At 37.2% G+C, this 16,518-nt stretch overlaps 1 protein-coding gene across 4 annotated transcripts in view; it reads left to right on the top strand.

Annotated features, from left to right (window-relative positions):
• EPM2A (EPM2A glucan phosphatase, laforin) overlaps window positions 1–16,518 on the top strand; it is a 120,442-nt gene that overhangs the window by 50,519 nt on the left and 53,405 nt on the right. For all 4 annotated transcript variants that reach the window (XM_055535876.1, XM_055535877.1, XM_055535874.1 and 1 more), the window contains one exon: window positions 1,014–1,188. In XM_055535876.1, the coding sequence (XP_055391851.1) occupies window positions 1,014–1,188 (175 nt within the window). The remainder of the gene's footprint in view (window positions 1–1,013; window positions 1,189–16,518) is intronic.

The following is a 16,518-nucleotide window of genomic DNA, read 5'->3' as shown; positions in this document are numbered from 1 at the left end:
GAGGGTCTGTCTTGGTGCTTTTCTAAAGTAAGCAGTAGAAAACAGCATGAAGGTGTGAAGTGCCTAAAAGGTGGGGGATTAGGGGTACCGGGTTACTGACCGGTACTTTGTTCTATGATCCTGGGCAGGTTGGTTAATCTCTGTGATGCTTAGTTTTTCCATCTGAACATAATACTAACCACTGATTTACATGCAAACTGGATTGGATATGGTCCTTTATTTTATTATTTACAAATATATTTATTAAAAAAATTAATCTGTTGTTTGAGCTGATACTGAAACACTTTATTACTGATTTTAGTCATAAATGTGGAGGGAGTCACAAATTCCAGGGAGATAAAAATATGCAGCATAGGGACATAAATGGCCTTAAGAGCCCTTATCATCAGCTTGAAAAGTGAAAAGTAAAAGTATTAGTCACTCAGCTGTGTCCGACTCTTTGTGACCCCATGGACTATAGCCCACCAGGCTCCTCTGTCCATGGAATTCTCCAGGCAAGAATACTGGAGTGGTTTTCCATTTCCTTCTCCAGAGGATTTTCATGGTCCAGGGATTGAACCCAGGTCTCCTGCATTGCAGGCAGATTCTTTACCATCTGAGCCATCTGGGAAGCCCCTTTCAGCAGCTTATCAGGCTGCAGAGTGACTCACAATGGGCTCTTAAGGCCCTGAGTGGTCCCATGAAATTCTGAGTTAATATGCTTTTGTAAATATCCATGTATCCATTGAGAACATAGTACTCTGAAGTTAACAAGTAATTCTTTAATATTTTTACTGTGTTCCCTCTTCAGTTCAGTCACTCAGTGGTGTCCGACTCTTTGCGACCCCATGGACTGCAGCATGCCTAACTTCCCTGTCCATCACCAACTTAGTCTATTTTTGTTTATACTGAGATGTGTAGATTATGCAGCTTCGTATTTATTTTTGTCTTGCTATTAATTTTGCATCAGCAACTCTATGACTGTTGAAGCCAAGCATTGATGTAATTGCTTTGTTTGTCATTTCTTGTTCTAGGCAACGGGCCTCACCACGACCGTTGCTGTACTTACGATGAAAACAACTTGGTGGATGGTGTTTATTGTCTCCCAATAGGACACTGGATCGAGGCCACTGGGCACACCAATGAGATGAAGCACACAACGGACTTCTATTTTAGTATTGCAGGCCACCAAGCCATGCATTATTCAAGGTAAAAATAGTGCCATGTTTATAAGCATAGAAGTAGGACAAGGCTAGCATTAGGACAGTGGAAGTGGTCACTGTTCAGAACTGCAGCCTCTCCCTCTGGAGGGTTATATAGGCCTGTGGTACTTTGAGGAGGTAAATTACAGTGAATTACTGTAAGTGCTTTTCTGGTTCTAGACATGAAGAATCCTTTTTATAGAATTTTTTTTACTAAATACATACTCTGGCATCAACATATTTTGACCAGACACTAGTTAACCAGTTTTTGTACTTATATAGTGGGTTAAAAATAAAAACTAGACTAAAAATATCCTAAATCAGCTTTTGTATCTTTTATGCTACTGACCAGCAGTGAAACAAAAATTGATGTCTCTATAAAATATGATTCAAATAAATATGTGTGACGATCTAGACATAAGACTAGATTGGATGCTTTGTTATTTATTAACAGATTTATTTTTATTTATTTGTCTATTTAATTATTATACTAACAGTATGTGTCATAATACAAATTCAACACTGAAGAGGATAAGTGGAAAGTAAGGTTCCATACACTTTACTTTCATTCCCACTCACCAGAAATAATTATTTTAAACTATTTTATTGCTAGTTTTTCTGAAACTTAAATCCAAGTCTTAAATAATATGCATATATTTTATTTATAATATGTCAATTTAAAAATAGCTTTTGAAAGAAATTATACTAATGAACTTACTTACAAAACAGAAAGAGACTCACTGACTTAGAGAACAAACTTATGGTTGCCAGGGGGAAGGATATGGGGAAGTGATAGGGAATTTGAGATGGACATGTACACTGCCATATTTAAAAATGGATAACCAACAAGGACCTTTGTATAGAACATGGAACTCTGCTTAATGTTATGTGACAGGCTGGATGGGAGGGGAATTTGGGGGAGAATGGATACGTGTATATGTATGGCTGAGTCCCTTTGCTGTTCACCTGAAATTATCACAACATTGTTAATCAACTATATTCCAATACAAAATAAAAAGTTAAAACAATTAAAATATTTCAGAAAAATAGAAAAAAAATAGCTTTTGACTCCCCGCTATTACATGAGAGAAATTTAGCTCACTTATTTTTTCACCCCTCTTCCAACCCCTACCAGGCTCATTAAAAAAATTCTTTTGTTATTTAACATCATAAAAATTCTATTTATTGACCCATAAATTTTTGACAGTGCCCCTTGACTTTCTAATGTGTGAGATCAGAGATTTATTGTCCCTATATTTTCCTCCACATCTACTTCCACCCATTAACTTCTGTTTTTAGTTATTTTTACATTTTCAAGGGTTATAGAAATTAGATTTAATTTAGCAAATATAAATGAATCTTTTGTAGTTTGGTGATCTAAAATTTAAAACCAATATTCAACATTTAAAATTCTCTGTATGTATTATTTACTGTAGGACACACAGTGTTTGTACCATAGACAAAGATACATTCTCATGTTCTTAAAAATTGTATTGCTTTGAATGAGAGATATAACTAATATAAACAGGGTTGTAAGGGGTAGGAGAGACGGAGAAAACAACTTCATCATAGTGTTAGGAAATGAATATTCTTCTTGGACACACTTTTCTTATAAATTCATGTTAGATGTTGGCTTTGCTAATGGATTGGATGCACAGCAGGAAGAAAAGAGTTCTGTATGACTTGTGTTTTTATGGTCTGAGCAACTGGATAAATAAGATGAGGAAGATTTAGGAGAAGAACAATTTGGAGTAGGGACTGAGATGAAAATTTTATTTTAGACATACTGCCTTTGAAATGTAGGCTAGATTGCAGAAAAGAAATCCATGTGTTGTGTGGAGTTTGATCCTTCTCTCTTTCGTTGTTTGTTTAAAAAGTAACTGCTAACCCTTAATTTTTCATAGTTATTATTTGAAAGAGTAGGTTGTTTATTAGTTCTGGAGTTTCAGGAATAGGTTGGAAATGGAGATATAAACTTGGGGTTATTAATATACAGGTGACATTCAAAGTGATCAGTCTAGTTGAGACCATGTAGCAAATAAGTAAAATAAAGAGAAGGAACTAGCAACCCACTCCAGTACTCTTGCCTGGAGAATCCCATGGACATAGGAGCCTGGGGCGCATGGAGTCACAAAGAGTCAGACATGGTTGAGCCAATAGATGATGTGATGAAAATAAAGAAGTTACAAAGAAAAGAGTCCTTGGATTCACACAATTTATGAATCAAGGAGAAAAAGAAGATCAAAAGAAAAGAATGAGAAGGAACATCCGTTGAGATGTTCTGACACTTAATGAAGATGTGTTAATGGATTATTTTGCATTTTTGCTGAGCCACATCTTCTGAACCCTTTTGTGTGTTGAGTCATGTCTTGGGCTCTAGGGATTTTTTTCTTCTGCTATTGGATTATTTCTCCTCCTTCCTTTTCTTTGTTCTGTCTTGAAGACACTCTTTAGATGGATGTTAGACCTCATGGATTTATACTGTATTTTTGACTCTTTAAAAATATTTTTCAGCTTCTGGTTTTATTGCTTTACATTTTGGGAGACTTCATTGTTTTTCCAGCTTACCTCATTTTTTTTTTTCCTCTTAATTTTGGTTCTTAATTTTCATGGGCTCTTCCTTGTTCTTTTATTCTCTTTTTGCATATTTGTTTGTTCTAGTTTATGAATGAGTACTTGCTTAAAGTACTATGGAGAATTATTTTAAAGTTATCTTCTATTGTTGGAGTGATCTTGTTTCCTCCTAAATCAGTTGTTCTCTATTCAGTTTTGATCCTTTTCTCTTTCGTTGTTTGTTTAAAACGTAACTGCTAACCCTTAATTTTTCATAGTCATTATTTGAAAGAGTAGGTGGGCATGAATTTCATCTGCCATTACTAGCTTCTATACCTATAAGCGTGTTCACCCAGGCTGTGTGCATTTGGGCAGATCACATCTCAATGAGTGGAAGAGAAGCCTGGATAATCAGCCTGGGCCCTCCTACCACCCCTCCCGGAATGAAGAGATGGGAGGATCTGTGTGGGGCACACCTCTCACTCTGAGAACTCCGCCCCCCACCCCGCCCCCCACCAAGTAAACATTACAATTTTTATAAAAAAATGTTTCAATGTTTAAAGAAGGTATTTCTTCAGTTTCACATATGGTATCATGGCTGTATATGGATTGAATATGAAACATAGTTCATGTACTCATTGTTTATGCAAGAAAGATTACATTAAAATTTTTCTTCAAAGCAGTTTAATTTCACTGTCTCTGTCCTACTGAATTTTCAGGTAATTCAACCTGTTATCTTCCTCAGGTATAAAAAGAAAAAAATATATAATATATAAAATTATATAATAATATACATACATAAAATAGATGATAGACACATAATATAGAATATATATATTTACACATGGGTATTATATATATATGTAGTATATAATACACAGATACAATACCTACACACATATATAAGTGAGAAAAAATCTCATGCTCAGAATTTTGGGCCTAACAGTATTTCTTCTATTTATTTATTTCTGTAATAGAGATAACTGGGAACTTGTAAATAAATAGCAATTGTTCATAGTGGATCTGTTGGCATCTCTCTGATTTTAAGAAGTTCCATTAACCTCCAGTGTTTCTCACAGTTCAGTCTCAAAATTACCTACTTGAAAATCAATTGGGTGGTGTGATTTTTAAAAATAAAAATCAATTGGGTGTTTTGTTTTTTAGAAATATAGATTGATGAGCCCCATCAATTCCTGGAATGTCTTTTCCAACCTCTTCATATGATTCTTTGAGACATAAAAATTTGAAAACTTCTGTGATTTGTTGAATAAAGACTAATTTAGAATTTAAAAGGGGAAGACTTTTATGTGCTATCAGGTATTTCAATCTAACTCCCCTTTATAAATTTTAGCTACAATTCATCCTCACTTGAAACTGGACAAGATAAAAATGTGAATTCAGTTTATGAGTTGAAAAGACAATAATATATTTCATTGTTAAAATGAAAACATCTAATAGCTATCTACTTACTGTAGTCATTTGACGTACAGTGCTAAAGTAATTTGTGGATTTGTTTTTGTTGCTGAAAGAGATGCATCCGTGATAGGTTATATGTTTGAGCATATGTAATAATAGAGATAGTCAAACTCACCTAATAATTTATAATCACAAATTATCAGCCTTTAGTTTGGATATGGGAATGGAATTTTGCCTAGTTTTATTTTTATGGTTGGGGTAAAAAAATTGTGAGGTCAGTACCCTTCATAACGATAAGACTGTCAAGATCTGAAGATTTAAAAAATATCTAATAATTAAATGTTCAGTTCAGTTCAGTTCAGTTGCTCAGTAATGTATGACTCTTTGCAACCCCATGGACTGCAGCAGACCAGATGATGGCATCCCTGTCCATCATCAACTCCCGGAGTTTACTCAAAAGCGTGTCCATCGAATCAGTGATGCCATCCAACCATCTCATCCTCTGTCATCCCCTCTCCTCCTGCCTTCAATCTTTCCCAGCATCAGGGTCTTTTCCAATAAGTCAGTTCTTTACATCAGGTGGCCAAAGGATTGGAGTTTCAGCTTTAGCATCAGTTCTTCCAATGAACACCCAGGACTGATTTCCTTTAGAATTGAATGGTTTGATCTCCTTGCAGTCCAAGGGACTCTCAAGAGTCTTCTCCAACACCACACTTCAAAAGCATCAATTCTTTGGTGCTCAGCTTTCTTTAGTCCAACTCTCACATTCATACATGACCACTGGAAAAACCGTGGCCTTGACTAGATGGACCTTTGCTGGCAAAGTAATGTCTCTGCTTTTTAATATGCTGTCTAGGTTGGTCATAACTTTCCTTCCAAGGAGCAAGCATCTTTTAATTTCATGGCTGCAATCACCATCTGCAGTGATTTTGGAGCCCAGAAAAATAAAGTCAGCCACTGTTTCCACTGTTTTCCCATCTATCTGCCATGAAGTGATGGGACCGGATGCCGTGATCTTCATTTTCTGAATGTTGAGCTTTAAGCCAACTTTTAAAATCTCCTCTTTCACTTTCATCAAGAGGCTCTTTAGTTCTTCTTCACTTTCTGCCATAAGGGTGGTGTCATCTTTGTATCTGAGGTTATTGATATTTCTCCTGGCAATCTTGATTCCAGCTTGTGCTTCCTCCAGCCCAGTGTTTCTCATGATGTACTCTGCATAGAAGTTAAATAAGCAGGGTGACAATATACAGCCTTGATGTACTCCTTTTCCTATTTGGAACCAGTCTGTTGTTCCATGTCCAGTTTTAACTGTTGCTTCCTAACCTGCATACAGGTTTCTCAAGAGGCAGGTCAGGTGGTCTGGTATTCCCAACCAAAATTCTGGTTTCAGAATTTTCCAGTTTATTGTGATCCACGCCGTCAAAGGTACCTTCAGATAAATGCTAAATAATGCTTCCCAGGTGGTGTAGTGGTAAAGAATCCCGCTGCCAATGCAGGAGACACAAGAAATGTGGATTCAAACCTGGGTTGGGAAGATCTCCTGGAGGAGGACATGGCATCCCAATGCAGTATTCTTGCCTGGAAAATTCCATGGACAGAGGAGCCTGGTGGGCTACAGTCTGTGGGATCGCAAAGAGTCGGACATGACTGAGTGAGCAGACACACGAACAATTGATAAAAAATATGACTATATTACTTCTTGATTTTAGTTTTTGGTATTATCTATTGCTTTCACACCACGAAAAATGAAACTGTTGCTCTTTTTTCTTCCTGTTCCCCCACAAACCTCAGTGACATCCTTCTCTTGTTCAATCCACCCAATATAGTTATACCATCACCCTAATGAGATCAGTATCCACGTTTATTCGTATGCCTGTGTAAATGCTATTTAACACCCCTAACTGTTCACACATATCCAAGTCTTCTGTGAAGAAGGTATTCCTTCCAGGTTTGCTATTGAGTATTGAAGCCATTATGGCTCCTGATCCTTTAGGTTTGAACTGTGTTTTTGCCCCTCTGGAGAAGCTGTCAGAATCTTCATTTTCAGTATTGTGAAATTTAATGATGGAATGTCTTGATGTGGCCATTGTTTTATGCATTTTGCTAAGCTCTCAGTGAGTAGATTTCCTAATTCTGTAAATTCTGAAATTCCAATTTAGGTAAACTACTTAAATTATTTCTTTGATGATCGATTTCCCTTTCTGAACCTTCTATTATTCAGATACTAGAATCCTAGTCTGAGTCTTTTATATTTTGCTTATCTTTGGGTATTTTTTTTTTTCTGTTCTAACAGATTTTCTTAACTTACTTAATCATCCATCACTACTATTTAGATTTTTTTTTTTCTGCTATCATCTTTTTGTTTTCCAGAAACTCTTCATTTAATTATCTGTGTTGCCCAGTTCAGAGACTTGTTTAACCTTCCACAGAGAACACATTTCCACTCTTTATCAGGAGCATGGAGGCAAAGTATCCCAGCTGAAGAGAGTGGGAAAATGAATCTGAGGGTCTGGCTGTGTCCTAAACAGACTTGCCAGTTCTGTGCTTTTCACTTACATCTGGAAGTATCTGGAAATCCAGTTTCTGAGCCTGTTGGGGATTCTGTAGTTCAATTCCAGTTGGTTCTCAGCTTTCTTCACTCTTGGCCTTAGAATTTGTTTTTCCTCAGTCTGTTAATTTATTCAGTCATCAATCAATTGCTTTCCAGTTTCTACAATTCTGTTGTCTTTCCTCATGTTATCTCTTTCTTGGGGTTTTATGTGTTTAATTTCCCACAGACTCTCTTTATTCTTATTGTAAAGGGATTTGGTGAAAGTCAAGTTAGATGTGTGAAATTAATTTTTCTGCAATAAAATTAAAGTTAAATAAAGTATTAAAAATGTCTGAGATAAACTTGGTAAAGAGTAGCTCAATAAATATTAAGTACATTCTTCATTTCTAATATTTAGTTTGTATTTTGTCCTCCAACCTAAGATTCTGCCATGCCAGAATGAGATTTTAGAAATCGGTATGCACTTCCATATTCATATATTTGGTACCAAACTATATCTCTCTCATCAATAGATTTTTTTTTAATGCAAAAGAATGAATGTTTGCATTAAAGACACAGATAACTAACCTAATGAGACTTTAGTGGGAAGGGACTGTGCTGTCTGTATCTTGAAAAGGCTTATTGCCAATTAAACGCATTTTAAGAGCCATAAATTAGACTTTATGAGTCACACTTTAAACTCTTATGAAAATGTTATAGTTTAGAAAATGTGTTATAAAAGCACACTTATATTTTGTAGCCTCTTTGGTTTATAAAGAAAAGATATTGGGTAATTTTCAAAACTCAAAATAATTTTATTCACTGTAGAATAATAATTTCACACATTTTGGATACTGTTTTATCTAGAACATTTTCCAAATGAATGGCCTTAATTACCTTGGAGAAAGAGTGAGGAATTTGGTGCCAGCCTAGCTCTCTCATTTACTGCAGGGCAACCTTGGGAAAATCCTATAACAGTTCTGAATTTCAGTCTCCTGATTTGCAAAGTGAGCTAGTTGAACTTGATGAATGCCAAAGGCAGTTCTAGAAATAACCAAGGATTACAGTTAAAGACAAAAGCATTATGCAACATTTTGCTGATATATTATATTGACCTTACAGTAACTGTACTCCATATCAGCTTCTTTGGTTTCAGATGGAGCCATCGAATGCCTGTAATCTTGTGCTGCTTCTACGTGACACTTTACTTCATGTTTATAATCCCAGGACCTACATTCATTCCCACTCTACAGAAATATTTGGAAACATACAACTTTATAGTCAGTGTACAATTAATCCTTAATAAGTATGTAAATACTTATTCAGTTCAGTTCAGCCACTCAGTTGTGTATGACTCTTTGCAAACCCATGGACTACAGCACACCAGGCTTTCCTATCCATCACTAAGTCCTGGAGCTTGCTCAAACTCATGTCCATTGAGTTGGTGATGCCATCCATCTCACCCTCTGTTGTCCCCTTCTCCTCTGGCCTTCAATCTTTCCCAGCATCAAGGTCTTTTCTAATGAGTCAGTTCTTCGCATCAGGTGGCCAAAGTATTGGAGTTTCAGCTTCAGCATCAGTCCTTCTAATGAATATTCAGGACTGATTTCCTTCAGTCACTCAGTGGTGTCCAACTCTTTGATTTTCTTTGGGATTGACTGGTTGCATCTCCTTGCAGTCCAAGGGACTCTCAAGAGTCTTTTCCAACACCACAGTTCTAAAGCATCAGTTCTTTGACACTCAGTTTCTTTATAATTCAACTCTCACATCCATACATGACTACTATAAAAACCATAGCTTTGACTAGATGGACTTTTGTTGGGAAAGTAATTTCTCTGCTTTTTAATATGCTGTTTCGGTTGGTCATAGCTTTTCTTCCAAGGTGCAAGTGTCTTTTAATTTCATGGCTGCAGTCACCATCTGTAGTGACTTTGGAGCGCCCAAAAATAGAGGGTGTCACTGTTTCTGTTGTTTCCCCATCTATTTGCCATGAAGTGATGGGACCATATACCATGATCTTCGTTTTTTGAATGTTGAGTTTTAAGCCAACTTTTTCACTCTTCTCTTTCACTTTCATCAAGAGGCTCTTTAGTTCTTCATCACCTTCTGCCATAAGGGTGGTGTCATCTGTATATCTGAGGTTGTTGATATTTTTCCTGGCAATCTTGATTCCAGCTTGTGCTTTATCCAGCTGTAATGATATTTTTACATTGCTCATATTTATAATCAAATTTTGACAAGGAATCTCTCTTGAAGTAAATGGAGAGTAGTCACTAAATTCTATGTGCTACAGAATTTAATTACATTGTGCTGCTTCTGTAGTTCACAATAAACACATTTCTGGCCAAAGGAGAATGCAATTTCAATTGATATTTGCATCTGATTGAATGATTTGAAATTTTTCTAAACATAAAAGCCAAGATTATAATTGATCATCATACTAGGGATAGAGAAGCAACATAGTCTTCCTTTTTATTGAGTTCTGACTGGGCAATGAATCCATTAATTTGCCCACAAAGGTCTGTATAGTCAAAGCTATGGTTTTTCCAGTAGTCATATACAGATGTGAGGGTTGGATCATAAAGAAGGCTGAGCGTCAAAGAATTGGTGCCTTCGAACTGTGGTGCTAGAGAAGATTCTTGAGAGTCCCTTGTACTGCCAGGAGATCAAACCAGTCAATCCTAAAAGGAAATCAACCCAGAATATTCATTGGAAGAACTGATGCTGAAGCTCCAATTCTTTGTCCATCTGATGCAAACTTCCAACTCATTGGAAAAGACCCTGATGCTGGGAAAGATTGAAGGCAAAAGGAAAAGAAGGCGGCAGAGGATGAGATGGTTAGATAGCATCACCGGCTCAATAGACCTGAAATTGAGCAAACTCAGGGAGGTAGTGAAGGACAGGGAAGCCTAGCATACTACAGTCCATGGGATTGCAAAGAGTTTTACACAACTTAGTGACTGAACAACAATAACAGCAACAATTTAATTGTGTGAGATTTCTTTAAAGAGTTCCTTTTCTCTATATAAATAATGCTGTTTATATTTTATAAGGTCAAATTGATGGATGTCCTGTTTTTCTAATGATTAAAATACATATTTTTATTTATAAAAAATTTTTAATATATTAAAATAGATTATATATCTCATGTTATATAGATTATTATATTGGGATGATTTGTCTTCAGTATCATATAAAAAATAAGTGATAAATATTAGCACCCTAAAGGTAATATGAACTAATTGTAAACCTTCCCCTTAATTCTTTTTTCTTAGGAGTCATTTAAAATGTATCTGCTAAAGTTTATGGAGAAGTCAGTTTCTGCTGATAGTGCTGTTGTGGCTTAAGTACAAGTATAAAAGGAAGCAGCTGGATTCTGTGCTGCCTTTTTTTATTGTCAGCAACATTGTTATTTAAATTATGATTGAAATGTCTTGTTCAGGAGACTGAGAGAGAAACTTGATTAAAAGAGAGAACTTGATTTTCAGATCTCAGGGTATGTCTATAGGAATAGTAGTAAGGAAAAGGGACTATTCTATCATATAAGTTAAGCAATTTGGATTCCTAAGTCATTATGTGGGGGAAATATGACAATTTTGCTATAAAAGACAGCAGAGAATCAAGGAAATATAGCGTAGGAGAGGGTAATTTGTAAAATGGGTGCTATTACAGAATGCTTGGGTGTTAAAGACCATGATTCCATAAAGTGGAAAAAATTAATGATTTAGAGAAGAAAGGGAAGAATCATGGGGCAAAATATTTTTTGTAAACAAGAGTGATCTGAATACATGAGAGCAAAGAGTTTATCCGTGGTCTCGGAGGAAGCAGATAATGGGTATGTGTGTAGGTAGGTCAGTGAAGTTGTGAGGGCATGTGGATTGCTTCTCTTTTCTCCATGAGATAGGAACCAAGGTCATCAGATGAGAGTGAGAAGAGACAGGACATTTAGGTTTGAGTGAGCAGTATAAGGGCTTCCCAGGTGGTGCAGTCCTAAAGAATCCCCCTGCCAATGCAGGGGATGCAGAAGTTGCGAGTTGGATCCCTGGGTTGGGAAGATCCCCTGGAGGAGGAAATGGCAACCCACTCCAGTATTCTTGCCTGAAAAATTCCATGGATAGAGAAGCCTGGCTGGCTACAGGCTACAGTCCATGGGGTTGCAAAGAGTTGGACACGACTGGGCAGGCATACACTCACGAGCTGGGTAACTAATGGAATGTAAATGTACTGACTCATGAATTTTAATTTTTGCAAGACTCACCCAATTCCAATATTACAGTGGCTATGACAATCAAAGAAGTTATTCCTTCATTTAAAATGAGTACAGAAGACAGAATATTTTTGATAGTTTTCCTGGAGAAGGCAATGGCACCCCACTCCAGTACTTTTGCCTAGAAAATCCCATGGACGGAGGAGCCTGGTAGGCTGCAATCCACAGGGTCGCTAGAGTCGGGCACGACTGAGCGACTTCACTTTCACTTTTCACTTTCATGCATTGGAGAAGGAAATGGCAACCCACTCCAGTGTTCTTGCCTGGAGAATCCCAGGGACAGGAAGCCTGGTGGGCTGCTGTCTATGGGGTCGCACAGAGTCGGACACGGCTAAAGTGATGCAGCAGCAGCATGGAAGGTCCACTTCCAGAACAACTGTGGTCCTACTTATATTGGAGTCAGTGAACACACTGGGGAATGCTCTTTCCTGTTTTCAGAGGGTTGGTATATGTATATTACTTTGCTGGTCATTGATTGCGATCATTTAAATAGATTGAAAATGACTAGTTTCTTAGATCATAGTCTCATCTTTGGCCAAACAGAATGCAAAATTATGAAACCCATGGAGAAGGGATCAATGAAGAAAGAATAGTGAAAATGTGTATGTTACATACTAAATAAGATAATCAGTTTGCTGTTGAATATTTCTACATTATAAAAGCCCTATTATGACTTGTACATTTAAAGATTTTTTTTGAAAAGTAAGATCTTTATTTTCATGCTTTGATAAGTTGTGATTTGCCTTTCTTGTCCTTCTTTCTCAAAGTTCTTTACATTTTTTGCTTTGAAGGTCCTGTAGACTTGTTGTTCCTGATAAATAAATCAATGGTGATTAAATATTAATTTAGTTGACTAGCATATGTAAATGCTATGTGTTTCACCAAGTAGTTGATAAATACTCTGAAAAAAACACTGAATGTAGCAACACACACACACACACAGACCCTAATAACACCTACTTGTTCAGGCTCTCGTTTTATAATGAAAAGATTGTTTTCTGTCCACAGACTACAGGAAGTGTTTAATAGGACTGCTGGGGCCTTACTATCGGATTTAGGCTAATGATAGCAGGGAGTAGGTTTTAGAGGATGTACAGAGGATTCTACTGGGCAAGTAAAACTGCAGTAATGCTTTATGTGCTCAGTTGTGCCTGACTCTTTGCAGCCCCATGGATTGTCGCCTGCTAGGCTCCTCTGCCCAGGGAATTTTCCAGACAAGAATAATGGAGTGGGGTGCCATTTCCTCCATCAGGGTATCTTTCCAACCCAGGGATCGAACACACATCTCTTTTGTCTCCTGCATTGGCAGACCGGGTTCTTTACCACTACACCACCTGGGAAGCCCATAGAATGACAATAGGAAAAGAATTTATTCCTCCTCTACAAGAGTCTGAAAAATCTTCCTGGAATTTACATAGGGAAAAGTATCTAAACCTAGAAACAAATATTTCTAAACACTGTAGGAAAATAGAGATTCAAAAATTGTATGAAAGCCCTTAATACATTGGCAAGATAACACTTGACATTAATTTAATTAAAAATCAAAACCACTTTTGGATTTTGAATTTAGATGGCTTTTTATTACTTTAACTTAGAAAAGGCAAAGTAGATTTTCCTAGTATTTAGCTTTTTGAAATAGAAATAGCCTTATAAGGCATGTCATCCCATAGTTGATCTTTTATTGCTTAATTATGAAATGAATTTTAATGAAAACAACGTAGCTTCCATCTGGAATTCAGTGAACTATGCCATTACAGAATAAGTTGAGTTTTAAATGAAAAGAATAGGAAAGGCATCTTCTAGGATTAGACATAAAGTGAAAATGAAAGTGAAAGTCTCTCAGTCATGTCCAGCTCTTTTCGACCCCATGGATTATACAGTCCATTGAATTCTCCAGGCCAGAATACTGGAGTGGAAGTCTTTCCCTTTTCCAGGGGATCTTCCCAACCCAGTGATCGAACCCAGGTCTCCTGCCTTGCCTGGGGATTCTTTACCAGCTGAGCCACAAGGGAAGCCCAAGAATACTGGAGTGGGTAGTTATCCCTTCTCCAGCAGATCTTCCCAACCCAGGAATTGCACGCGAATCTCCTGCATTGCAGGCAGATTTTTTACCAACTGAACTATCAGGGATGCCTTTAGAAATAAAAGTAAGGAACAACTAACTCTGATTGAAGCTGTCTCAGAGGTCTAGTAATTGCAAGGAGAAGAAGAAATAATGAGTCTAGGAGCAAAATCCATCTTTTGTGTTGTAAATGGTGAATCCAAACTACAGATCTTCATTAAAAATAAGAAACCCATACATTAAAAAAAAATGTTATAGAGTAGTTCAGCACAGGTCATTTAATGGAGCAAATCTATAAATATAACACAAAATAAAGAGAAGGTGAAGCATGACTGCATGCTTAGACAGATGCAGACAGTGTTTACTATCCAATTTTGGCTTAACATATTTTTTTCTTGTTGACCAATTTCTTTAGCTTATTTAAAGATGTTTGTCTCAGGCTGCCCTCTTGCTAATGCAAATAGATTTTCTGGGACAACTGAAATATTAATAGCAAATGTAGCGTGCACATAAAGGTAGCTAGTGTGCTAAGACAAATTAAGGAAATGAAGTTTAACCCAGAAGTTGAAAGAACAAACATAGACTTATGATATACTAAACCGATGGGAGTTTGATAGTAACAGTTTAGGACAAGGTTAAAGAACAGTCCCCAGAGATGCATCATCACTTGAGTGATCTTATGTCTGAGTTCAGCAGACTCTGGGAACAGAGATTGTAAATCTGCTGTTTTAAGAGCTAAATGTCCGTCATTTGATGAGAGCATGAAATTGGTCCTTAAAATGAACTTGAAAATCTTCACAAAAGGCCGCTTCGTGTTTCTAAAATTCTAATTAAAATCTGCCCTGTAGCAGCTTCAGATCCCAACTGACCATACAGATTGTTACAAAATGCTACTTAAATTGAAAGTTAGGTCTCAGATTACGGATCAGGTGGTTAAGAGAAACTAGCACAGAAGGAGAAGGAGCTAATGGAAGAAAAGAAGTAAAGAATGTAAAAGAAAAAAAGCATAGAACACTGAAAAAAAAATTTCTAGCATTTCCTAAAAAATTGACTAATAAATGTAAGATTCAGATTATTTTACCTGTAGAAGTACAATATTCAATTGCTCCCATCTTTATCTATATGGTTGGGCAAATTTTATGTTGCTACCCTATCAAAGGAGTGTTATAGAGCCTTGGAGAACAAGGGTATTTTGAGACTTTAAATACTGTGCATGGCATCCTGCAGATAGAACATAGTCACACTGGATCAGGAAATTATCCCATCCAGCTTCATATGGCTCCTTATACCTGTGTCAACTGTTTTCCATGCTGATGATGCTGTGTCATCATGTTGACATATCTGGGTATGGATCAGGCCCCTTCTCTGATGCCACCTACCCCTTTTCTGGCAATGAGAGTAAAGACTCTATTTCATTCACTGTTGTATTCCCAGTTGTGGTGTCTCCATGTTGTAACCCATGTAAAAGTTAGTTAATGATGAATCCTATAAGAAGATTATGTACTCCTTCAGTGAAGGATATATGCTTGAATTCAGCATCACATCTGTTCACTGCTTTTAAAACCATGCCTTGCACATAACTGATAGTTACAGGTGTAGAGAATCAATGCATATATCAGAGTGTCAATTGATCACAAAGCATAGAGGGGAATTTTTAGATCAAGGTAATTGAATGCTTCATGTTCACTGTGCAGAAAAAGAACAGAGCAGGTCTAAAATAGCTTATTCTTTGAAAGACATGCTTGCAAGGTTGGCTGTCTTGCTGGTCTCTGGGAATCTAACTAGTAAACAACACCCCACCTCCTGCCACAAGACTGATACAAAAAAAATTCCCTAAAAAATAATGGTGGCTCACTACATCCAAACTGCAAAAAGATATGTTTATACTTAACACCTGCCTTCCTTTTGGGAATCTAGAATTTTGGAACATATTAGGCAGGGCTTCCCAGGTGGCACTAGTGGTAAAGAGCCTGCCTGCCCACACAGGAAATATAAGAGATGTGGGTTTGATCCCTGGCTGGGGAAGATCACCTGGAGAAGGACATGGCAACCCACTCCAGTATTCTTGCTTGGAAAATCCCACGGACAGAGGAGCCTAGTGGGCTACAGTTCATGGGGTCGCCAAGAGTTGGACACAACTGAAGTGACTTAGCATGCACACAGGCAGAGGATACCTACATCTCAGCCTCCAGTAAAATCCACTCATGGTGTCTCTAATGAGCTGCCCTGGTAGAAAATTCTACCTATTTAAACAACTTGTTGCTGGAGGAATTGAGCATGCCCATGCAATTATGCTGTGTGTTTTGGGGGACTCTTGGAAGCTTGCATCTGGTTTCATCCAGCCTTCTCCTATGTACCTTTTGCAGATTTTGCTTTGTATCCTTTTACTGTAATAAAATCTCAGCACAAGTACAACTATGTGCTGAGTCCTGCGAGATCATCTAGTAATCACCAAACCTGGAGTGATCTTGAGGAGCCCTGACATACTCATTTTATGGTATTCAGCCTA

The sequence above is a fragment of the Bubalus kerabau genome, chromosome 9, assembly GCF_029407905.1.
Source record: "Bubalus kerabau isolate K-KA32 ecotype Philippines breed swamp buffalo chromosome 9, PCC_UOA_SB_1v2, whole genome shotgun sequence".
In the NCBI taxonomy this organism is placed as follows: Eukaryota; Metazoa; Chordata; class Mammalia; order Artiodactyla; family Bovidae; genus Bubalus; species Bubalus kerabau.
The sequence above is the reverse complement of the archived record's forward strand: the minus strand, read 5'-3'. Positions and strand labels throughout refer to the sequence as shown.